The sequence below is a fragment of the Pelodiscus sinensis genome, chromosome 9 (genome assembly GCF_052426305.1).
Source record: "Pelodiscus sinensis isolate ZL-2025 chromosome 9, ASM5242630v1, whole genome shotgun sequence".
NCBI lineage: Eukaryota > Metazoa > Chordata > Testudines > Trionychidae > Pelodiscus > Pelodiscus sinensis.
The window spans coordinates 21,326,123-21,352,350 of record NC_143060.1 but is presented as its reverse complement, the minus strand read 5'-3'; the positions used below and the strand labels follow the sequence as shown (position 1 = coordinate 21,352,350).

General features: G+C 43.3%; 1 protein-coding gene across 1 annotated transcript in view; it reads right to left on the bottom strand.

The window, feature by feature from the left end:
• Positions 1-1,880: 1,880 nt before the first annotated feature.
• The window catches only part of IL23R (interleukin 23 receptor), a 52,771-nt gene continuing 28,423 nt past the window's right edge, over positions 1,881-26,228 (bottom strand). Inside the window, exons 12-15 of the mRNA XM_075936189.2 lie at positions 17,118-17,192; positions 15,031-15,127; positions 12,641-12,731; positions 1,881-12,052 (exon numbers count right to left, since the gene is read on the bottom strand). Coding sequence (XP_075792304.2) covers positions 11,411-12,052; positions 12,641-12,731; positions 15,031-15,127; positions 17,118-17,192 — 905 coding nt within the window. The 3' untranslated portion in view covers positions 1,881-11,410. The remainder of the gene's footprint in view (positions 12,053-12,640; positions 12,732-15,030; positions 15,128-17,117; positions 17,193-26,228) is intronic.

Sequence of the window (26,228 nt, the reverse complement as noted above, 5' to 3'; positions counted from 1 at the left end):
CCATTGGTGTTTTTCACTTGTTTCATAGTTGTCCAGTATGGGGATTCTTGCATGTTCCCCTGAAGCAGTGAAGTGGAAGAAGTTAAGCTAACCTAATTTAAACTCCATATTCCCCAATGAGAGTGAGTAAACTCAGTTCATACACATTTTACTTAGACCACACTCCTATCCTGAGGCATTTGGAATGGTTGCTGTCAGTCAGCCTACTGGATTAGATAGCTAAATGCTGTGCAGATTGAAAGAAGGCACACTCCTGAGCCAAAGAGTTTAGGGCAAAACAGAGAGATAAGGAAAACAATGACACACATACTGAGTATATTTCTCAGCTTTGCAGAAGTATGCTATGTAAGCTGGAAAGCTTGTCTCTTTCACCAGAGAAGTTGCTCCAATAAATTACCCCACCCATCTTTTCTGTCTGCTTACCTACAACAAAGTTGTATGGAGTTCTGCTTAAGACACTGAGGGCACACTGTGGTATGTGTATTTTTTCTTTTCATCAGCTCTTTTTAAGATCTGTGCATCTAGGGAAGAAAAGAGGGTTTGTCGGGAGGTTCCCCCCCCCCCCCATACATGTCTAGAGTGGGGAGGGGAAGAGAAAGGAGCTTACTGACCATTTTGGTTCTTTATTCTCTTTTAAATACCATACAGTGAGAAATAAATAAAGTCTCAACCATCACGACTCAATTTCCCTGGCCTGCCTCAGCAAAGCGACTGGCTTGGGACTGGCTCTGCACTCTTGCCCCGTCCCCTGGTGCTATTTCTATTCGTTCTCTACAATGTACAAAAGAAAAGGAAAGAATAACTGCTGTTTTGGCCTGTTGCTTGGGATTTGCATTGTGAATGAATGAGGTTTGTGCTATGTTGTATTTGAAATGTTTGTTTACTTCCTATGCTTCTCAAAACACAGTCTACCCATTCCACATCTGGTGTTAAATGCAGGACAAAACTGTGCCTGCTGCCTATTTGTAACCAGCACTTTATTTGAGATGCACCCATGCAACTATGAGGAGAGAAGATTTGGGTTCAAGGATAGTGGCCCTGTTCCGCATTACTGGGAGCGAAATCCTGAATCCCCTGAAGTCAACTGGAGTTCTGTCATTGTCTTCAGTGGGAGGACGAGGCCCTTCTGCTTTGCAAAGACAATAATAAAACATGTCCATGCTGTTGTGAGGACTCCTGTGTATTTTTTGCTTATGCAGTGGCTTCAACTTGAATGTCAGGATGTGGACAAGAAGAAGGTTTATTAACTTCCACATCTCTCATTTTGGGTGCTCGTGGTGTAGCTGCTCTCTTACAATTTCCTTCCTGCACAAGTAATAATCACTACTTGTAGACCAACTTGCATGCTAGAAAAGCACTCTTGGAGACAGTTTGCAGTTTCCCCTTCCCCCCCTCCCCCCCATCACAACCAGCAGGTTAGAAAACTTACCTGGTAATAGAGTACTCTGTAAATTAAGTAAGAAGATGACAGATTTAACGGATCTGAATAACACTGAACACTAATAGGAAACAGCCACAAATAGTCACAGCTATCTCAGCTCAAAATAGCCTAGAACAAGCAATTAGAAAGCTCGGTCTATTGGTGGTCAGTTATTTGATAAGCACTTTCAGAGCCAGCACAATTTGAGAAAAGCCTCTAGAGCACTAACAAAATATGATATTTGTCCATGACTGGGGGTTTTAGTGCCACCACAATCAAAACAAATATAGTAGTAATAATTACTATTAGTGTCATGCTCCTAGATAGCTGGGTATGGATATTATAATTTATTTCTCTGTTTTAAAGTTATTAATACTCATACAAAATCAGTACCTGTTTTAATATTTTTATTTACATTTCAGTTAAGTAGCATGCATCGGTAGTAACATTTCTTCTTAATATGGTTATTATTTCCTTCATTATCACACGCACAGAGAAGTATGTCCCTACAATTTGTATAATCAGTTAAACTATTTATAGTTTCCTCTGTGATTTCAAGCAAGTCGGAGACACTTGTGCATTGCTCACAATTTTCTTTGTCACATAGTAAAAAGAATGTACCTACGGCTAATGTTAAACAGGAAGAAAATATGGGTGCCCAAAAGGAACTTATCAGCTCTTGGTGACCCTACCTTCTCCATCCTATGCAGGTTGAGAACAATGCTTAATCTTCTGTAGCATTTTCTAGCCAGTCAACTTAAGCAACTCATAAGTAGTATGAAGCTACTCACAAATATTGATGTACAACAAAATATTTTGTCTGTGATAATTTATTTTTAATTTTAAAAAGTATGCAAATAGGATTGGTCCCTGAGCTCCTGACAAACTGCTAATGTTACTCTCAATGTTTTTTGGGAGCATCACATTGCACTCTATTGCTGGTACGTATCCCACAACCCAAGCCTCCTCCATTGAAGTCAATGGGTGCGTTGCCATGCTCTTCAAAGGGAATAGGGTTGAATATGTATTTACATGCAATGTAAATTAGATATAACATATCAGAGCTGCAAAAAAATCTTAGCACTTGATAAAGTCTAAAGATCTCATTCTGTAGATTTTGTAATGGCAGGAAGCCAAAGTCTACTGCTCTTACTGTGACCTTGCATTGAAGGTAGCGGGCCTGATCCTTATTGCACTCTGTATAGTATAACTCTACTCTTAATTCTACTTTCATTTCCACTGAAGTAAATTGGAATTAACTCTTCTGAAGTCAATGAAGTGACACTTGTGTGAAAAAGAAAAGAATCCAGAAAGTCTTTTAGCTTCATTGTTTTATGGTAATGATACAACTTCTTATAATAATTATAAAGCAAATGTAGTAACCATACTAGAGAAAGGTGTGCAAAATTTATGCTTACATAGAATCATTTGGGTTCAGCTTCTGATACTATTACTCAAGTTGAATTGCACATTGAGGACAGACTACTCATAGGGGGAAAGTACTATTCAAGATGAGTAAGGATATCAGAATCTGGGTCTTGGGGAAAAAAACCTACACTCCGGCTATGACTTCAGTACAAAGGTAAGCTGACGCCAGTTATGTTGGCATAAAGCAGACAGTATATTTCTTGTACATGTAAGTAACTAGTGTTCTTGCATCAGCACTTAATTTACTCATCAGGAGTCTGTGTGCCAATTCACAGTAAGGTGCATGGATTGAAGTGTTACTGTGAAGTTACAATTGTCTTCCCATAATGTAGTGGAGTGACAGAGGTCACATCCCTAGGTTGAAACCAGCCAACCTTGCACTGTCTTAGGAAATTTGGGCTATGCATAGTGGAGGGGAAACAGGGAGCAAAAGGGCGACTAGGAGCTAGGGATCAAATTCCTGTCATCTGATTTTCTCCATTCCATCCACATCCCACAATTTTATGCCTTTTTAATATCCCACAGACCCATGTGACACTGTTCGGCATCTGCCATCTCTCACAGAAGTATGGAGCCTACACAGCTCTGTTCTGTTCTCATGGCTGTAGCAAATACAGGACATATGATTCTCCAGTATAAGAACTGCTCACAGGAAGAAACGAAACAACAGGGTGTATGATGATTTCTTCAAGGACAACTTGCTAAGTGACATCACAAAAAATAATTTAAGGTTGTTGGTGTCGTTTGTAGAAAAGCTTGAGAGAGTGGATCACTGCTCCTGCATTGCAACACAAGCACAGGTTGGTGGGATTGCATTATGCTGAGCAGCAGCTGCAGAATTTTCAGGTGCATTCCTGGATCAGTGTGCAGAACTCACCCCAGTTCTGCAGTGCCTAGACACCAGTATGATAGCTGCATTGATAACTGAGATGCAAGTGGCAATCATGCTCTGGAAGCTTGCAGCACTGGATTGTTATTGGTCCATGAGAAATGGTTTTGGATTTAGAAAATCCACAGTTGGGACCACTGACATGCAATTTAGTTGAGCCATTAATCATGCTCTGCTATGCAGGACAGGGGATCTTAGCAATGTTCATAGTGATGGATTTGTTGTAATGGAGTTCCCGTAATGCAGTGGAGTGACAGATGGCACACAAATCCCTAGTTTGACACCAGCCAACCTTGTTACAAAGTACATCAACAAAACAGGTTATTGTTTAATAGTTATGCAATCCTTGGTGGATCATCAGGGATGCTTTACCAATATCAATGTCTACTCATCTGGAAAAGTATATGTTTCTTGTATTTTTAAAAACACAGGATTATTCAGAAAGCTGCAAACAGGGACGTTCATTCCTACTGGCACATTACCATCAGCAATGTTGAAATGCTAATAGTGATTGTGGGAGACCCAGTGGTTACAGCTGCCTGTTGTGCCTTGTGTAATATCTGTGAGCCCAAGGCGGAAAAGTTGGTGCCAGGTGGTAGGGGAGTGGCTCTTTGCTGAGTTTGACAAGCCAGCTGAAAGGACCATTAAAGGAGCTCAGTGTGGACCTGTGGTCCGAGATGCCTAGGACAGCCAACACTAGAAATGCCAAAGTCAGGTCATGCTGCAGAAAGCAGATTCTCCTGCAACTGATGGATAACACTATAGTTAGATTCACCAATCTGTCACAAAACCATGCTCCGGATCCTCCTCACTGGTTTATCAAGAAGCTGAGATGGGGGGCAGGGAGGAGAAAAACAGCCCCCTTTCCTGTATTCCAATCTCTAGCTCTCAATCAGTGAATTGGTCCAGTACAGTGAGAAGTTACTTCACATTTCGTTCCCTTTATAAAATGTTCTCCAGACCCTCAAAGGACCAGCTACATTACCAGATCAGTACTAGTCTGGTTCTTACCTGAAATACCATGCTGCCAGCCAATCCTTGAGTATCTAAAACTAGAGGTTTTATTTATAAAAGACATGAAAAAGAAGAGAGTTGTTAAATGGTCAAGGCAAGCAAATATGTGTGTATGACTTTAGAGTCCATATATATGATTATTAGCAGCGCTGATGAGTTTAATAGCTTGTAAAGTCCTTCTGGAATACATCCAAATCTTGAATGGGCTATCAGTCCTTTGTTTGAAGCTTCAATGTGTAGAGAAGTTATTCCAGAGGTGAGACACAAAATGGAGAAGATGCAGCTTTCTTTTTATATCCTTTGTCATGTGACTTGTATGCCCTAAACACAAACTTTGTCCTAAACACAAACTCACAGCACGTGGGCATTGAAAAGTCCCCGTCCACATATCCCTTCATGTCCTGCTGATAGGTATAGCCTCTGGCGTCTCTCAGTGGATTGATTATACAGCTGATTGCCCTTAATAGGCCAATCTGTCTCGGGGGATGTCACCCAGAAACAAACTTGAAATACAAATATACCACATATATTTATAACTCATGATACAAAGATGGTTCCTATAATAAACAAGATCAATGTATTTAATAAATCATAACTTTTCCACTGATACCAGAGGCTAGGTCTACATTACAAGGTTTTTGCACAAAACAGCTGGGTTTTTTGCGGAAAAATCCTGCAGAGCGTCCACACCTCAAATGAGCTCTTGTGCAATTAAATGGGCAGTTAAATGGCAGAACAGAGGGCTTTTTCCGCCGTAGGTAAACCTCCTTTTCTGAGGCATAACTGCTTTTAGTGCTACAGCTATTGCGCAAGAAGGCAAGTGTGGACACTCCAGAGGGGTTTCTTGCACAATGGGGAAAAAGCATAGGTGTTTTTCCTTCTTGCACAAGAGCATCCATGCAGTGTGGACGCTCTCTTGCACAAAAGCACATCACTTTTGTGATGTGCTTTGAGGTGTGGACATGCTCTTCCGCAAGAAGTTTTTGTACAAAACCTCTTGCGCAAAAGGCTTCTTGCGCAAGAAGCATATAGTGTAGATGTAGCCTGAGATGGCTGTTAGCCAGGATGGGTAGGAATCATGTCCCTAGTCTGTTTGTCAGAAGCTGGGAATGGGTGACGGGGAAGGATCACATGATGATTCCCTATTCTATTCATTCTCTCTGGGACTTCTGGCATTGTCCATTGTCTGAAGACAGGAAGAATCTCAAGCATTGTTACAAGCTGGGGACCAACCAGCTAAGTAGTAGTTCTGCAGAAAAGGATCTGGGGGTTACAGTGGATGAGAAGCTGGATATGAGTCAATGGTGTACCCTTGTAGCCAAGAAGGCTAATGGCGTATTAGGTTGTATTAAGAGGAGCATTTCCAGCAGATCCAGAGATGTCATTATTTCCCTTTATTCGGCTCTGGTGAGGCCACATCTGGAGTATTGTGTCCAGTTCTGGGCCCCCCACTACAAAAAGGATGTGGACGCATTGGAGAGGGTCCAGCAGAGGGCAATCAAAATGATTAGGGGGCTGGAGCATATGACTTATGAGGAGAGGCTGAGGGAGTTGGGTCTGTTTAGTCTGCAGAAGCGAAGAGTGAGGGGGGATTTGATAGCAGCCTTCAACTTCCTGAAGGGAGGTTCCAAAGAAGCTGGAGAAAGGCTGTTCTTAGTCATGACTGATGGCAGAACAAGGAGCAATGGTCTCAAGTTGTGGTGGGAGAGGTCCAGGTTGGATATTAGGAAAAACTATTTCACTAGGAGGGTGGTGAAGCAGTGGAATGGGTTACCTAGGGAAGTAGTGGAGTCTCCATCCCTAGAGGTGTTTAAGTCTCGGCTTGACAAAGCCCTGGCCAGGTTGATTTAGTTGGAATTGGTCCTGCCTAGAGCAGGGGGCTGGACTTGATGACCTTCCGAGGTCTCTTCCAGCTCTATGGTTCTATGATAGTGGGCTAGATAGATCTTTGGCCTGACCTAGTGTGGCCATTCTTATGTTCTTCTAGAATATCTTGTATAAGCATCATGGCAATTTTGTAATGTTGGTATCAGTCATAGAATACTAGACCTAGAAGGGACCTCAGAAGGTCATGGAGTCCAATCCTTGGCCTTCATGGCAGGACCAAGCACTGTCTTGACCATCCCTGATATATTTCTATCTAACCTGTTCTTAAATATCTCCAGTGATGGAGATTCCACAACCTCCCTAGGCAATTTATTGCAGTGTTTATTCATCTTGACAGTTAGGAAGTTTTTCCTAATATCCAATCTAAACCTCCCTTGCTACAGTTGAAGGCCGTTGCTTCTTGTCCTATCATCAGAGGCCAAGGAGAACAATTTTTCTCCTTCCTCCTTGTTACACCCTTTTAGATACTTGAAAACCACTATCATACCTCAGTCTTCTCTTTTCCAAACTAAACAAGCCCAATTCCTTCATTCTTCCCTCATAGCTCATGGTTTTTTAGACCTTTAATCATTTGTGTTGCAATGATATTATAAATGATCACCCTTACTACATACAGCACCATAGGAGCTGCACAGCTCAGGGAAGCCTTGCAAGAGTTTTAACCATCAGCTATAGAATGATGTAGGGCAGACTGTGCTTTACCAGGTCCTGAAGCTTTTGGGCCTGTTAAGAATTGTATAATGTGTGGTGTATGTTTATAGGTATTATACTGTCTCTTACAACGAACCTACAAAAGATTCCGGTTTTCTGTCCAGTTATAACTATTACACTGTATTTCCCTGACTGTCTGAATTAGATTATATTTGCTGTACATTTACACATACAACTGGGTTTTTTCTTGAACCTTTGAGGGCGTCTACAAGTACTTAGAGTTTTGGGTACTGCTATACATTCTGCTATATGTGTGGAGGATGAGCTTGAGTGGGCTTGTCCACAAGTTACATATCAGAAATGGTAACACACACAGTCCTGCAAGGGAACATTTTAACCTACCTGGGGCACTCAATCATGGATTCAAAAGTAGCCATTCTCCTACAAAGGAATTTCACAAGCCAATTACAGAGAGAGAGAGAGTATCAAATTGACCTTCATGTGCAAATCTGACAGTTTCCCGGGGCCTGAACATGGATGGCCCAAAATAAAACCAGCCTTTCTTACATTTAATTCTTCAATGACATCAAAACTATAGGACACTTCCAGCCCAGTCAATTAGCTCATTAGCACCAGCAATACAATTCACAGGTACTTTTTTTTCTCTCCCTTTTTTTCCCACTGAAACTCATCTGAGGAAGCGGGTTTTACCTACAAAAACTCACAATACTATATATATTTTTGTTAGCCTCTAAGGTGCCACAGGACTACTCATTCCCATGTTTCAAATCTTCCTTCCTTCATTCCCATAGTTTTGTTGGTAAGACATGCTTACTAACATGTCAGCCATGGGGCACCTCTGCACAGCAACGCTCTCCACCCGTGTTCCCTGTAAGCTGTGAGCTTGTGCAGCCACTCAGGTGAGAGTCAAATGCTGCCCAGATGGTTAGCAGAGTGCTCACAGCTAAGTTTTTTGTTTGCATGGGTGGTGCACATCTGCACGTGTCTCAGTGCACATAAAAATTCATTCTGCACATGGATGGAAAAAATTACAAGGAATCTTCATTCCCAGACCTGGTGTGTATCACCCGCAAGGGGCCAAAGATTGAGAGGACATGAATAGTCTATTCTCATTTTTGGTTGCATGAAATAACTCTCCACCAATTTCCATGGCAACAAGTAGAGGACAATGGCACTGAACACTGATCCTATTTTCCACAGGTGTAATTGTGATTTTTGCTAATATCTCACTCTTGGAGGTTACAAAGGCACAAAAAACAGAGTAACTGCCGGTGGCATTGTTAGTATATAGGCTTGATTGTGAACCTGAGGTAGAATTTGGGGGTTGAGTTTTTGATACTCTAATATGTGTGAACAAAGACACTATGTGTGTTGTCTGCCTGGCCAGATGGGTTTGTTAGTGTAATTGGAACAGGTCAGAACAGTTGAAGTGTATGGGATATGTTGGGAGTATAATAATATGAGCATACATAGGAAGGCTCCCTGACTTCTTTCTCAGGCCAAGGTGAAGCAATTGGTTAGGAGGGGCAGAAAGGGGTAGGGGGGAACATAAGACACACTAAAAGCCAAAAAAGAAGCTTGGTCTTAGCCAGAACACAGCCTCATCCCTTACCCTTCCCATAGAATGTAAAGGAGGTGGAATGAAAACCCCCGAGTCCCAACTCCCTAAAATGGAGCATGGCTATACATTATAAAGGGTGTGATTAGGGGCATACACTTCCAGGAGGGAGGAGGTGGGAATGGGAAATGAAGACACAGGCAAGGCTCTGTCACATCAGAGCTAGGAAAGGAACACTGGGAAACAGACTCTGCAGAGGGATGGATGTGCTTGCTTGGAACTAACCCCAATTAGCATCACATTGCCAGCACTTCAGACTTCTGGTCTGCTGCTTTCTGTCTGCATGACAAGAACTAGGGAAGAGGGTGAAGGGAAAACCCTCTGACAGTTATGAAGCCTCCTAGGCTGTATGCTGTTAGCCTAGTTGTTGCAATGATGTCAGCTGAACTCATTGTGGAGTGGCATGCGAAAGTGTGCTCCCATGCAGGAAGAAATAAGGTAGCCATCCCTAGAAACCCTTGGGAGAGATCATAGTGTATCTCCATGGAAGTTTCATTGAGATCTCTCAGGAGGATACAAGGGATTTCCTTTTGTATATCAACAAACTGCTCCACAGGCCCTCCTTAGCTCCCTCCTCTGCCTAATCCTACAGGGGAACAAAAACAACTCTACCTCAGCTTGTTGCACTGAATCTTTTCTCATGAAATGGTGAGAAAGTGATGAAAAGTGGCTTCGTGTGTCTTTGGGAACCTGGGATGGGACCGGCACCATCTTGACATTTAAACATTGTCATGGGAAAATACATGCACACGCTTACTCAAGTTTCCTTCCCCTCCATCAGGCTCTTCTGTGGTTGGCTGGCAGGAGGGGCAAGAATGTGGTGGAGTTTCAAACAGATTCTGGCTTGCCGCATATATTCCCATATATTCCCATATATTCCTCCTCGTCTCAACTCGTGGCTGGGGTCTGTATCTTGGAGGACGCCTTGGTGGTATCTGTGGTGCTCTAAGGAGTGCTGGTGGAGACTCTGCCATGTATTGCACACAGCTTTTTGTAACAGGGACAGGGCTGTGGTCCAGAACCAGAACAAGTCTTGGCCTCCTTGGCCACCTGGTAAGCCTGCTACAGTTCCTTTGCTTTCATGTGGCATCATTTGTAGGTGCCCCCATTTCTGTGATTATTCCGTGGCTGTGCGTGAACAGCCTCTTCACCTTATGGGCCCAGGCAATCCAATTCCTCTTGCCTACTGCAGGTAGGAGCATGTTTAGAAGGTGTGACCAGCATGGTTGGTTGGGCAGTTGTATCCGGCAAGGGAGAGCTGCTAAGGTTCTCCCCATGTTGGATAACCAAGGAAAGGCATTTAAAATATAGGCAGAGTTTTTCAAAGGTGGGGAGAGAGTAGGTTGCAGTCTCTGGGAGCCCTGGGCAATGAAGTTCACAATTGTGACCAGAACAGTACGTGTCAAAGCAGTATTTCTCATTGACTGGTCCCCAGGCTGGTCCCCGGGCTCCCTGAGATCTCCATGACACAGTATAGGAAGGCAGCAAGCTGGTTCCTAGTATCAAAAAGGCACAGCTGCAGGCAGTAGAGGTAGTTTTACAAAGGGTCCCAGCTGCCGGTCCCATGCCAGACCCAGCTGTAAATCCAGCCTTGGCCCCCTTACCCCTGTCTGGGGTCTCCCCCTAGAGATACAGCCACTGAAAAAAGGCTGAGAAACACAGCGCTAGAGGATGAGTAGGGTTGACGTAGGTCATGCAAGGTCTACGCTCACACTGCATCAATCTCAGTACATCAATGAAGACTCAGTGCTGTCCAGGGAGGCGGTGTTATTGCATCACTATATGGCAGACACATGCATGAATTGGTTGATACAAGGTGGCTCTCATCAACCGAACTTTGTTGTGTAGACCAGGCCGCAGGATAATGTTTTAAAACAACCCCATAGGTGGCGCTACACCTCTCATATGTAATCCACTGTTTGTAGCAAGGTGGTTTAGGATAGGAGTAGCTAGATGGCTAAAAATAACAATGGTAAGCCAGCAGTGCATTTACATATTGGGTGCTGTTTGTAGGTCCGCACCTGATGCTTAACAATGACTTTTACTTTAATCACAGATATTCAAATAGTGTTCTTATTATATTATTGTATTGCAGTAGTACCTAGGAGACCTAGTCATGGAGCAGGACCCCCTTGTGCTGTACAAACACAGAACCAAATAAAGGCCCTCTGAACCAGAGACCTGACTGAGCAAGTAATGAGCAAACATTTCAAAGTCCATTTTTTAATGGGCTGCTGAAAGTTTGATATAAAAATTTGACACTTTCTATGAATTACAGAATTATTTGAAGTTCTGGAGAATTCCTCTTCAAATAATTTCTTTAAATGCTCTTTATTGTCATATTTAAGTCTCTAAAATGCATGTCACTTACTTTGCTTTTTTTAAAAAACGCATCAGCTCACTTGTGAAATAAAAAAGATTAAACTCCACGATGCATCTCTTTCTCATTTAAAGTAAGTTTTTTTCTTTATTACAATTATTTCTATTTAAATAGTTTTCCAACTGTTTGTGGAAAATAGGACTTTATATCTATGGAATCTTCAGTCACAGCTCCTAAGCAAGAGACCAACTCATCTGGAAGTAATGTCTGCTCTTGAACATTTTCAGTGGTTGATGGACTTTTCCAGTGGTTTTCCAAAAGTATACTAGATTCCTCATCTGTTGCACTGAAAGAGTTACTTTGCCCACTTCTACTGTTGTTTACAATGAGGTTAATTTTCTCAAGTAAAAAGGTATTGCTCTCAGTTCTTTCAACATTCCACAAGGAAGTAATAGGAATTGTATAATCTTTCAAGAAAACATTTGTATCTTGGCTTGAGAGATACGTATTTGGATCCAATGTTTGGGACTGTGTTTTGTATGTATTGGTAAATACGTTTCCCAGTGGGCTTGCGTTGGAAACCTGGGGCTTATAGCCGTTGTTCTGCTCAGTGATGACAGTGCTGACAAGCAGTGAGTTTTGAAAGATGTCCACATGCTCAGTGGCCACTTTTCTGGTTCCCTTTTTGGTGTTTGTGGTCTTGTAATCCTCCTGCAGTGATGTCTCTAGTACTTCTGTAACTACTGGATCATCATTGTTCAAGGGCAACTGGATAGAATCACTATTCGTTAACTCCCATCTTTCCTGAAAACAAACAAACAATATTTTGTAACTGGTAGAAATGTTATAACTGCTGGTTCCTAAGTACAAGACAGGAGGGCAGATTCAAAATCCTGCCTATTTCACCTATCCTTACTCTTCTCCGTGGCTGTCTCCTTCATTGACACTTAACCACCATCTGTAAAGTGAACTAGAGGGGAGGATGTAAGGTGAGCATCTGATTGCACCTGAACATTTTTCAACACACTTCAGAGCCGGTCTTGATTGTATTGCTATTAGTTAACATTTAGGTTGTAGTAGTGTCTCCAGAGCTCAAGCAGGTTGGACCAAATGGTGCTACGCAATGAACACATACAATGACAGTTCCTGCCCCAAGGAGTTTGCAGTCTGATTTCTTGCTTGTTTCAAAGCCAGAAGGGATCATTGCTATAATTTAGTCTGACCATAGTCCATAGGACTTCCCTGAATTCCTGTTTGAACCAGAGTATATCTATCAGCAAGAAGATTTCTCTCTTAGGGCTGTATTTGTTTCTCATGACTTTTTGCACATGGAGTTAAATGTGATTTATATAGTAAATTAAAAACAACTGGGATGTTGTTTTGAGTAGTTACCTGGAGTGACTTTACCACATTGCTGTTTTCCACATTAGGACAATCTTCAATCAACCATTTTGGTGTCAATGACGCAAGTACGGTACTAAGTCTTAAAATAAAATAACATAAAATAAAAAAGTTAGTGTATTTTATTAGTCACTTAGCAGGGTGAAATTTGCCCCAGATCAGAATTATGCACAGCTTGGCTACGTCTACACTGGCCCCTTTTCCGGAAGGGGCATGTAAATTTCACTAGTCATCGTAGGGAAATCCGCGGGGGATTTAAATATCCCCCGCGGCATTTAAATAAAAATGTCCGCCGCTTTTTTCCGGCTTTTAAAAAAGCCGGAAAAGAGCGTCTAGACTGGCCCCGATCCTCCGGAAAAAGTGCCCTTTTCCGGAGGGTCTTATTCCTACTTCAAAGTAGGAATAAGACCCTCCGGAAAAGGGCACTTTTTCCGGAGGATCGGGGCCAGTCTAGACGCTCTTTTCCGGCTTTTTTAAAAGCCGGAAAAAAGCGGCGGACATTTTTATTTAAATGCCGCGGGGGATTTTTAAATCCCCCGCGGATTTCCCTACTACGATAGGTGAAATTAACATGCCCCTTCCGGAAGAGGGGCCAGTGTAGACGTAGCCCTTATGTCTTGCTTCAGTGGCATATAAGCTTTGCATTAGCCTGCTGCACAGGAGCAAAATTTCCTATAGGAGTATCAAATGCTCATTTACTGAGAGTAATGTAGTACGAATAATGGCGTACTATGAACTCTCAGAATTTCTTTGAAAATTGAGTCCTATTTTCATTGTAAAATAGTGTTGTAACCTCCTGGCAAATATTCCCTGGATATGCTCAATATGAGTGCCTCATTGAGCATCCTTTTCTCAGGCAGAGTCCCCACAGAAATCAGAGAAAGTTAAATGCTGAATAGGGCTTTTCAGAAACAGAGAAGTAGCTTGGTAGATGCATGTAAGAGCATGACCCTGAATGCCCAAGGAATTCCCAAGGAAACCATGGAGAGCTGAATTTGCAGCTTACTTGTGGGATTGGGCCCATCATACATAGGAAACACAGGATTCAAGCTCTTGGTTAAATCAGTTTGTGGGTTACAGACTGAGCCTGAGAGATGGGCTAGCTTGAGTTTGGCTTTACCCTTTAGAAGGGGACAGGCTCTGGAAATTGCACAATGCTTACTCTGGTCTTATGCTAGGTGGCTACTATTGAGGAGGAAGTATACTCTCAGAATCAGCTTTTGTAACTCTGTAGCCTGCAAGGCCTATGGTGTTTCCATGAATCAGCAATCACAGAAGCCATTTTAGTCTGGCCCAAGCCCTTGTGCAAAATATGTAGGTTTAACAGTGTTGCCAGTTGTCAAACTGGGAAAAAAACAATGTATGTTAAGAGGAAGAGGATGCATATGTTTCCTGATCTGATGAGATTAGTTCAGGAACATGGTAAAAAAACCTCTGATATGGAAATTTCAACTTCTTTACAATCAAAGTGCTCTGTAACCTGCACACATGACTATTATTTATAAGAAACTTGAATTGAGCCAAACGTCCACTGATTTTCACTGTGAGGGAGTAGGGAGTCTCTGGTTACAATGAACAGGTACATCAATGGCAGAATTCTGTGTCTGGATCAGAAAAACACTAAACACCATCTGTCTATATGTTTCTGTCCAGCCTTATTTATGATAAGTACTTGCCTGACCCAAAGGCTGGCACTATGCCACAGGCATCTGCTTGCCCCAAAAACGCAGAATTTCACTCGTTTCCTATACATGTGATTGATGTGGCAGTGGATGATTCTTAGATATCGATATCTTTCTTAGTGAAGTACAAGATTCAACATGCCCATTGTTCTGTGAAGTCCATGGTTCAGAGCAAAGGAGCTGGGGGATAAAACACATTTGATACTCTGTCGCTGGTGAATTGGATGTGAATTGGATTTGTAAAATATTTAAAATGTTCTGACTGATTATGTTCTGCTGCCCTTTGCGCCAATCTCTTCTGCTTCTAAATTATCTAATGTGGGATTTGATAGTCAAATTCTATTAAAGCAGCACATATGTCTAAGAAATAACATTTTAAAAGATCAAATAGTCTGTGTTTGGATAAAGCTTTTTTCTCTTGCTCTTTTTCTTGTACATCTATATTATGAAACATCCCTTATTCTCTAAATATGGGCTTTACAAAGGAATGGTCATATTATTATGCGTTGAGATTATCTATCTTATTGTAAAGAGAAAAAAACCAGAGGACATCTTTTTGTAACATGCAATTATGAGTGGGAAAAGTTGCCCTGGGTAACAGGAAGCTATAGAAAACTGGATCCATTTCTATAATTAAGTCTAGAGTTTTCTGAGAGAGAAGGAGACTAAGGGGGGAAAAAACTGAAAAGAAAGCCGTACCTTTTTCTAAATGATTTTTTAAATATCAAAGTTAAGAAAACAATTGATATTATGATCGCACCAGTGCCTATTCCCCAAAAAATTTCTTCATCATTATCTGAAAAGGGAGGGGAAAAAAGAGAATTAATTAAATAGCTTATATTTTAGGGAAGAATTTTTTCTAGTCCCCCAGACTCCGAACATGTACATGTGTCAGTTACTGTGTGTATGACTTGTACCATTGAACTCAATACAACAAGCTGTTAATGTCCATTAGTGTTTGCAGGACTGGGGTCTTAGTTTGTAAACCCAGTGGCTTGGTGAGAGGACAAACATGTTGCCAACACTGCAGCTTACAAAGGAAGAAATCTTTCTGGCTACATCTACACTGCAGGCTTTTTGCACAAAAATGACTGTTCTTGCACAAAAACTTGCAGAGCGTCTACACTGCACGCGTGTTCTTGTGCAAATAAATTTATAGTACAGTGTTAGAAAACAGGGCTTCTTCTGGAAGAGTTATTCCTCTCCCCACGAGGAATAAGCCCTCTTGTGCAAGAGCTCTTTCACAAGAAGGCAGTGTAGACAGGTAACATGAATTTCTTGCGCAAGAAACCCCTATGGCTAAAATGGCCATCAGACCTTTCTTGCTCAAGAGATCATCCACACTGCCACTGTTGCAATATCACTGTTGCATTGGGCCTTGAGTGATATTGATTTACAGCAACTGAAAATCTGAGGTAAAATCTACCAAATAAAATATTTACTGCTTGAATCAGTCTATTGTTTAAACATGACAAAGCCAGGCTGATGAGTGTGCACTGCTGTCCTAATTGTACATTCCTGGTGCACCCCAACCTTTCACTGTCTTCAGTTAGTGCGGAGCCAGGTGCTAGAGAAGCAGCACATTTTACACTGTGCATTTCTGTATGTTTGCTGCTGTGATCTGGCTGCAAGAAGCTAGCTTTGTAAGGGAGTTTCCAGGCGAGCACTTCTGAGAAATATGGCCATTGTGTTTAACCATTACCTAACATAAAAACAAATGTATTCTCTTCTTTTAAATTGATCTTTTGTTTGGTTTTGGCGGCCTGACTCTGAAAAAACAATGCAGAAGTCCCCTTTTTGGTTACAATAAACCAAAAAAGTAAGTGGAGGTTAGTGTTACATGAGAAATAAACAAGTCTTTGGCTCAAATTGTGGAGTCAAAATAGCTTAGCCAACATGCCTAGCTGTATGATCAGGAAATATCTTATTTTTGTCTCAGTTTCTCATGCCCTAGCTGTTGTCCATTAGGTTTAACTGTGGATGTCTTAACAGAACAAAAAGTCCTAAAGCATAATCACAGGATATACAGGCTAGTAGTACTATGCTCTGGATCAGTGTTTCTCAAATTGTTCCGTGCACCCACTTTGGAAAAGCCACTAGTGGACTGTGCCACTTTGTTTACCTAAACATGGAGCACTGGCTCTGGTTTGTTGTTTCCAGACAAGGAGAGCTGCAGGTGGATTCCTAACATTTTGTTTGCTTTTTTGACTGCTGCTGCACCGAGTGGGTGCTTTCAGAGAACAATCCACAATGACTCCAAGATCTCTCTCTTGAGATCTTGTACTGGTGAAAGGGTGAGAGTTTACAGGGTGGCCAACAGACTTGCGGGACCCCTGGGAAAGGTGGGGGGAGGGCAGGCCTGTGCTCCCAGAAGGGATAGGGTCTCAAGTGGAAGGGAAGGACTGGGGCCAGCCAGCCTTCAGTGCCACCTGAAGTATGAGGTGCAGCACTCTGATGGGGATTTAAAGGGCCCAGGACTCCAGCTGCTGCTGCTCCCATGGTAGTGGCAGTGGCAGCTGGGACCCTTGGGCCCTTTTGAATTGCCAGGCCCTGGGGCAACTGCCCTGCCCCCCACCTTCAGTGAACCAGAGTGTTTGGCAGAGCTACAACCCCAGTAACAAACCAAAGTGATAGTAGGTTTCACTTCTCTATTATCACGTCACTCAACGGCCATCCCCTTTCATGGTTTGTGGCATACTATCGATGGCACACAGCACAGCTAAAACCACCCACTTTGGGTCAAGTAGAAACTGTTTCTTACCAAGTCTGAAATACTATTTTCTTACCATAGGAAATCGTCCCTGTAACTGTGGCGATGATTACAGGATCGGAAATATCGCTTGCATTCAGGAGCTGGTTCACTGAAATCATATAAGGAGGGAGAGAAAACAGCATTATGGTGTGTGACAGGGTTTGTTGCAAGGCCCTCCTTGTCTTTGTCCCTGTTGGGCTGAGAGAGTCACTCGGAGACCTTTTTGTGCACTGCTCACCTGGCGCTTTTATTCACAGGCTGTGCTCCCACCAACTTTTCACCATACAAGTGGTCCCCTTTATAGTCCGCAGGCAGGGGAGAGTTACTTCTCTCTGCTTCCACTCCTTGCCTTTTCTCCTTCCTTTCTCTCTCTCCTTCCATTTCCTTCCCCGGAGTATCTTATCCCTGCCTAATGAGGCGGCATCTCTTCTTGCGTCCTCAGTTAGGGCCAGGTGATCTAACCAGTTCCAATTCACCTCCCTTACATGGAGCAGGAGTGACAGAGCGTCAGCCTAGCATCTCCTGCTTAGCGCCCTGTCACATGATGATAACCTTACAGAAGGTGCCTCCTTTAAAAATTGGGCCTTAAGTGCATAAGTTTGTTCAATATGGCATGTAGGCACCCGAGACGCTTAGAAGCTTTTTGAAAATTGTACCCCATATCCCTACTGAGGAGAAAATAATAAAGTTGTTTCACTCAAGCCCCAAGGCAGCTGTTTGCACCAGTCTTCCTTGGTGCCCAAGCCATTCAGTATTGATTTTTGTAGCTCTGTCTGGAATTTAGACACAAGTGCAGAGTGCCTGCAGTTACCCTTTTCAACTCCCCTACTCCTAACTGCATGGATCCTTGACATTTCTCTTACCAGTGCTGACTGCCAGTAGATCAGTTGCCAACCGTCTTGGAATGCATTTAAAAGGTCCTCTTTATATAGTTTTAAAAGGATAACAGAGATAAATCCCTGCGGAAATTTGCTCTCTTCTGTAAGAGGATCTCATCAAAGATATTTCATTAGCAGTTTCCCAAAGAGTAAGAATTTTGATAGCCAAGACCACAGAACCATATGGCAAGCTAGAACATACCCCTTGTCTTTATTAATCCCACCCCCCACGATTTGCAGCCCTGAAGATATATATACAAATATTTTAGGTGTCCATAATCCATCACCCTTTCTCCCTGCAGCCTAAGCGGCTGCAAAGAAAAATGATGCAACTAGGCCTGAATTTCTTTTGAGGGTTGGCCAGTTATTGAGAGTAGCTTCAAATGGTGGTAAGCACATTTTTACTGAACAAAGACACAAGCCTGGTTTGATTTACTGTTGCAATTCCCTTGGTATTTCCATTTTCCTCAAGCAATAGGAGGCATCTTTGATTCCACAGAAAAACTCTTCCTTTCATTTTGGAAGTTCCACTCCATGCTTCTCACTTTGTTTTCAAACTCTGTGCCCCTAGATCTGGCAGGCAAGTCCATCACTAATACTTTATTTGGAAAGACTTTTTAAAGCTAACAAAGAAGAGGTTACATATACAACATATCCCTTTTATTTTTGACAAAATAAAGGTTCAAAACTCTACATCTTATAATATCTTACAACAGGCTAATATTACAACCTTAAAGGTTATACTAACACGTTATAAGAAGTAGAGCTGAATGGCACTGAGTTTTGAGCCATTGCTATAGAGCAGGGATGGGGAATAAAACAATGGCAGTTCACCAGGGTTAGCCCGGTTGGGATGCTAGCACCATCTTTATATGCACCTCTGTAGTTATGGGTGATCACAGTTTCCATTGGCCAAAAGTGATCTGCAGCCAACGGGAGCTGAGATCCCCCATACCAGCGGAGTTGCAGGTAAATACGGCATTATGGGGGCCTGCCGGGGTTAACCCTGGTAGACTGGATCCAGCCCATGGGCCAGTATTTGCCCATCCCTGCTGGAGAATAATGCAATGCCATTTATAAAGGAAAAATAATAGGTTTACACATGAACAGGTTCTGGATTTCAAGAACTGCAAATCCTACTAATGATAAACATCATCACAAGATGTATTGAATTCCAAACATATGTTTGTTTCTCAGGATATGAAATGCTGTTTTAAATACTGATTGAATACAAATGAGTCAAGACTGTGGAAAATTTCAGTCTATGCACAATTTCAGTCTATGCACTGTATAATTTACTCTCTTGGGTTTCTCTGTTGTCCTAGGCTCTACTACAATATAACTTGCCATAATAATGGCCATATATAGCGCAAAATCACTTTTGCAATGTCACTGAGCACCACTTAAAAGAATTAAGGTTATCTTTAGGTCTGTGCTCTGATAGAATTAAGGACATGAACTTCACCTGATGTAATTTGTTGGCCTATGTGAAAAGCCCATTGTATGAAGTTAAATTTTCTCAAGATAACTTGCCATTGTATGATTTTCACAATTTCTCTGTTAACAGTGGAGAAGTTGTGGGTGTGGAATGAGAAATGCATTGATCTATATATTAACATATATTTGGCTAGTATGGATAGGTTGACACAGAATTATTATATTCTACATGAAATGCTGCCATCATGTGGCTCTGGTGGAAATTGCACCCTGGATATTAATTAATTAGTTGAATCTTTTCTTACAAATAGCTTCTCTGGTCATTTTGGCCCTTCATTCTGTCCATGACCCCACCATGATTTCTAAGATTATATTTGGGTTTTGAAAGCTTTTATCAAAAGTCTATACAAACTGCTTTTTACTGGATATTTATTTCAACTAAGTCTTTGACTACTTGTGATTAACAGCATGTGAGACTGGACACAAAAGGACATAGCATTGTTTTGGTTCCTTGATTAGATGACCAAATACTTTTTAAACTGGAGAATAATGAGTGAATGATAAGAGTAGCAAATAATTAAATCTAAATAGAATTTTCATATACTGATACATTTTAAGACCAGAAGAGACCATTGAGATAATCTAGTCTGACCTATGGCATAACACAAGCTATAGAATTTCACCCAGTAATTCCTGAATCAAGCCCATTAACTGGTTGTTTCAGATGAATTCAGGCTAAAATGTATGAGATATATGGGATTCAAAACTTTCTCATGAATAAACCAGTGGTTGTCCAAATAGTCTCAAACAACAAATAATGGGAGTCCACACAATACAGACTCATTATGAGCAAGGAGAAATGAGTATTCTATTCTATTCTATTCTATTCTATTCTATTCTATAGTATGGTGGCATGAGAAGCAATATAGGAACAGTATACAATTTGTGATAAGTTGTTCAAACCCCAGGCTGATATGGAAGGGGTTAAGCTGTTGATTTTGGCCCAAGAGGCCCCACACCAATATGCACTTTGATGTAAGATGATCCCATCAGAGATATTGCATTAGCAGTTCCCCCAAGAGTGTGGATTTTGATGGCCGAGACCACAGACTTGTATGGTAAACTGGAACATATGACAAGCATGCATGGCTTGCAGGAGGAGATCAAAAGGGAAACAGGCCAGCACATAAGGAGGGTAGTTAGTGCAGGTGAACTGATCTAATCTGAGGCTACGTCTACACTGCAGGCTTCTTGCGCAAGAACTGTTTTTGAGTTCTTGCGCAAGAGCGCATCTACACTGCCATGTGCTTTTGTGCAAGAGTGTCCATGGCAGTTTGGACGCTCTCTTGCGCAAGAAAGCTCTGATGGCCATTTTAGCCTGTGGCGGGGCAGACAGGCCCCGCACTGAAGGGCAGAGAGTAGCCCAGGTCCAGCTGTCTGAGAAGGCCCTGCCCATCCAGCTCTGCTGGGCATGCTTCCAGCAGAGCCAGACAGGGCCGGATTAAGGGGGGGGCTAGCTAGGCAGCTGCCCGGGGCACCAACCTATGGAGGGCGCCTGATGGCAGCTATAAGAGGCACCGCGCGCCTGGCCGCACGGCACCCCTTAGAGCTGCCATCAGGCACTGCGCACCCGGGGCCGGGGGCCACGTGGTGCCTGATGGCAGCTCTAAGGGGCGCAGCGTGCTGGGTGGGTGGGGTCACGCATGCACTGTGTACCCGGGGACAGAGCTGCACATGCATTGCACGCCTGCTGCCCAGGGCACAGGAATGGCTCGAGCCGGCCCTGGCAGCCAGAGTATAAAAGCAGAGAGAGCCCTGCGGGAAGGGAGGCAGCTGGGGAAGGAGTAGGTCAGGCTGCACCCGCCTCCGTGTTTCCATAGCAGCTGATACCAGAGCCGCAGCCTGCAGCCTGGGAGGGAGGAGCGCCTGCAACCCCAGCGCCAGCCCCGGATAAGGACCGGGCCTGGAGACGAGCAGACTACAGGAGTACCAGGGTGTGGTAGGAAGCATCCCAAGGCAGAGGACAGATAGAGCTGCTCGGTGTGTAGCAGCTGGATTCCCCACCAAGCAGGCAGGAGCAACAGTCACCGCCTAAAGGGCCTTGGGCTGGGACCCGGCGGAGAGGGAGGGCCCACGTCCCCCTACCAGCCTTTTCTGTACTCTAGACAAACGGCTTTTTTTGGTGACTAGGCCTCAAGGGCCTAGAAGAAGGTCATAGTGACTTGACAGAGGGGCCGACACGTGGGGACATTATCTGGCGAGGTGGCCCCAACGCTGAGGGGGAAAACACCTCTCTACATAGCCATCGGGATTTCTTGCGCAAGAAACCCCTGTTGCCTGTCCACACTGCCTTCCTGGGCAAGAGCTCTTGCGCAAGAGGGCTTATTCGTTGTGGGGAGAGGAATAACTCTGGCACAAGATGCCCTCTCTGATGCTTTACTGTAAGTTTACTTGCACAAGAACACGCGTGCAGTGTAGATGCTCCGCAAGTTTTTGCGCAAAAACGGCCATTCTTGTGCAAAAAGCCTGCAGTGTAGACGTAGCCTGAGGCTACGTCTACACTGGCATGATTTTCCGAAAATGCTTTTAACGGAAAAGTTTTCCGTTAAAAGCATTTTCGGAAAAGCACGTCTAGATTGGCAGGATGCTTTTCCGCAAAAGCACTTTTTGCGGAAAAGCATCCGTGGCCAATCTAGACGTGGTTTTCCGCAAAAAAGCCCCGATTGCCATTTTCACGATTGGGGCTTTTTTGCGGAAAACCCTACTGTGCTGTTTACACTGGCCCTTTTGCGCAAAAGTCTTTTGGAAAAAGACTTTTGCCCAAACAGGAGCAGCATAGTATTTCCGGAAAATCACTGACGATCTTACATGAGATCGTCAGTGCTTTTGCAGAAATTCAAGCGGCCAGTGTAGACAGCTGGCAAGTTTTTCCGGAAAAGCGGCTGATTTACCAGAAAAACTTGCCAGTCTAGACAGCCTGAGTGTCTGGAAAACAGCACAACGAAAGGTCTTAGGCTCTGGTTGTAGAGACTTGGCTAAGTCCAGGCTCATTGATGGGGGTAGGAAAAGCGGACAATTGCCCTGGGGTCCAACAATTCAAAAGGCAGCCACAGCAACTAGAGCTCTAGGCCCTTTAAATTGCCATGGGAGCCCCATGTGGTGTGATCCCGGCAGCTTCTAGGAGTGGTGGGGGATGGGATTGTGCGATACTGATCTGAGGGCTGGCTCCCCACTTTGGCTAGGTGCCTGGCAATTCTGTCAGCCACCATGACTAAACCCATAGGAGAAAGTCCTGTAATGCTCAGGAAGTCTGGAACTTCAACTTGCTTATTCAAGTAGTTAACATTTCCTTTTAAAAAATGTCTTGTTTAGCCAAGACTTCAATGAAAAAGGAAAACTGTCAAACTCTGAGACTCTCTCTCCTTTTCTGGACCGTTCTGCCTGTTAGATGAAATATATGTGTCACAATATCACTGCTCCATCATACTATTTCATATAATTGTCCTGGCATTAGTTTCAGTGCAGTCTTTGATCTGACCTGACATTCAGACTGACACTATGGCTTTATAATCAAAGGTGGGAATATGCCTACTTCACAAATGAAGAAAAAAGCATTCACTCGGTTTTGCCCAAGTGTGATTCACAGCTAAATTACCTATATTCCCAATGAACTTGGAATAGTTTTTACATGTGCGGGCTTCCTAAATCATCTGTTAACAGAGACAAACCGACTTAGCTAAGTGCTTTGGAGTCATTGCAAAAAAATTCTTGAATAACTGGGATTTTGGGTGACTGGAATAAATGATATATCTACATCACATGGATCATTTCCCTCAGTCATGTATATACATAATAGTCACCAATGCTTTTGTCACCTCAAAGTTGGATTAAAAGATTCAATAGCTGCAACAAATGCAGAATTCAGCAGCCCCGTGATTAAGTTGCATTTCTCCTGTCCAGCACATATTTGATCTCACCTATGTGGTTTAAAATAGCAATATAAATACTGCTATGTTCTAGCTCAGTCGGAAGATATGGGCTTGATGCAAGAATTATCACGTGATATCCCTTAGCCTGTGTAGTTCAGGAGGTCATACTATATACTTAATGGTCCTTTCTGGTCTTAAATCCTAAGACGGTATTAACTCAACTGTACTGATAACACTTTATCGTCAGATCCTGTAGTGCAGGGGTAGGACATTGTTTTTGAGTCGGGGGCCACTGACCCACAGAAAACTCAGTCAGAGGCCGCACAAAAGTGCAAAACAAAACAAAACAAAACAAACCCACAGAACAAACCAAATGCTCACAAATGTGGCCCCTGACACTCCCCACATTCTCCTTTCACAAGGGAGCCTAGGGGGGGCCAGCCTAGTAGATTTTGTGTGTATCAGTCCTGCAGTGGTGCAATGGGGGAGCTGGAGCACAAGCTCTCCAATGCTTGCGGGGGGGAAGGAGGGGACTGAGCCTCTAGGGCCAGATCCAGGCAAGCCAAGGGCCACATCCGGCCCCTGGACCTGAGGTTCCTCACCCCTGCTGTAGTGCCTTCAGCAACGCAGCAAACATTACCCTAAGTCATATCTTGTTGAGAGTTCAAGATATAGTGTCTTTCTTATGCTATCTGGGGTTTTTCTCCCACAAGGAGTAAATGAAATACAGTAAACTTCCGATAATCCGGCACCTTTAGGACCCAGGGGGTGCCGGATTATCAGATTTGCCGACTATCAGAAGGGAGGGCTATGAAGGGTCTGGGATGGGGTGGGGAGGGATGCCACCCCAGACTCCTCATAGCCCCCCCCTTCCGATAGTCCGGCTCTGCCCCAGGCGTCCCTGATTCAGACGCTGCTGGTCAGTTTCAGTAGCGGCTGAATCGGGGACTCCCGCAGCAGAGCAGCTGGAGTGCTGCCGGGTTGGTCTGGTAGCGCCGACCCAAGGCACGGCGAGACCAACCCGGCAGCACCCCAGCTGCTCTTGGGGACGCCTGGGACAGAGCAGCTGGGGTGCTGCCGGGTTGGTCCCCCAGCACCGCTCCTCGGCGCTACTGGACCAACCTGGCAGCACCCCAGCTGCTCTTCCCCAGGCGTCCCCAAGTCAGCAGCTGCTGATACTGATCAGCGGCTGACTCCAGGAAGCTCGAGGCAGAGCTGCTCTGCCCTGGGCTTCCTGGAATCAGCCGCTGGTCAGTTTCAGCAGCGGCTGAATCGGGGACAACTGGGGCTGAATCAGGGACAGCTGGGGCGCTGCCGGGTTGGGTTCCCAGCCCCGAGGGGCAGCACTACAGGACCTACCTGGCAGCGCCCCAGCTGCTCTGCCCTAGGCGTTCCGGATTCAGCCGCTGGTCAGTTTTAGCAGCGGCTGAATCAGGGAACCTGGGGGCAGATCAGCTCCAATGGTCCGGCTGCCCGGACCACTTCCGGGTTCCTGATGGTGCCGGACCATCAGCAGTACCGGACCATCAGATGCCGGACCATCGGAGTTTTACTGTACAAGGATTTATCCATAGCTTGGTTAGTTTCTTTGGGACTCCTATCTGCTGATAAATAGTAACTAGTAAAGCTATTGATTAATCGCAGTTAACTCACAGGGTTAACTCAAAAACAAATCACAGTTTTAAAATAATCATGATTAATTGTATTTTTAATCACACTGTTAAACACCCATTCAAAGGTATTAAATATTTTGGTTGTTTTTCTACCTTTTCATGTTTTGTATTCCATGTTGAAATGGAAAACAAAGTGTTTATTATTTATTACAAACGTTCACACTGTACAAATGGTAAATGAAAAATATATATTTTTCCATTTACCTTATACAAGTACTGTAGTGCAATCTCTTTATTCTGAAAGGGTAACTTACAACTGTAGATTTTTTTTGTTACATAACTGCACTCAAAAGCAAACATTGAAAACTTCAGAGCTTACAAGTCTACTTCTTGTTCAGCCAATCACTAAGACAAACAAGTTTGTTTACATTCACAGGAGATAACACTGCCTCTTCTTATTTATAATGTCATGAGAAAGTGAAAACAGGCATTTGCATGGCACTTTTGTAGATGGCATTGCAAGGTATTTACATGCCAGATATGCTAAACAATCAAATGCCCCTTCATGATTTGTCCACCATTCCAGAGGCCATATTTCCATGCTGATGACACACACAAAAAAAAAAAAAAAAAAAAGGCTTGTCCAAACCGGACTTTTCAGCTGGGAATGGCTGCACAGAACATCTCAATTAACATTGGGCCTCTAGTTCTCCAGCAGAACAGAGGCCAAAACAATCTGACAGGCTACTCAATTATCCTACAAGGAAGGCAGGGACATTCAGGTTACATCTACACCGCACAGTTATTTTGGAATACACTATTCCAGAATAGTTATTCCGAAATAGCTTATTTTGAAATAGCACTTCTCGAAATAAGCAGGGAAGCCTCAAAATTAGTCGGAGGCAGGTTTCCCTAATGTAGACGTGCTTTATCGATTTAGAGCCTCAGGAGGAATAACTTAGAATGGCCCTGGTGAAGGGCTATTTCTAAATAGCAGAAGTGGAGAATCTACACATGCCTTATTTCAAAATAGCTGTTTTTGGGATAGGTATTATCCTTCATAGAATGAGGTTTACAGAAGTCCCAATAGCCATCTGTTATTTTGAAATCATTTCAAAATAACAGAATTGTTGTGTAGACGCTTGCATAGTTATTTCGAAATAACGGCTGTTATTCCGAAATAACTTTGTTGTGTAGACGCACCCTCAGAATGTTGGAGATTATGCAAAGCTTGCTCTCATTTCCCTATATTTTTTCTATATTTTAGACCACCATTTTAGGGTCCTGT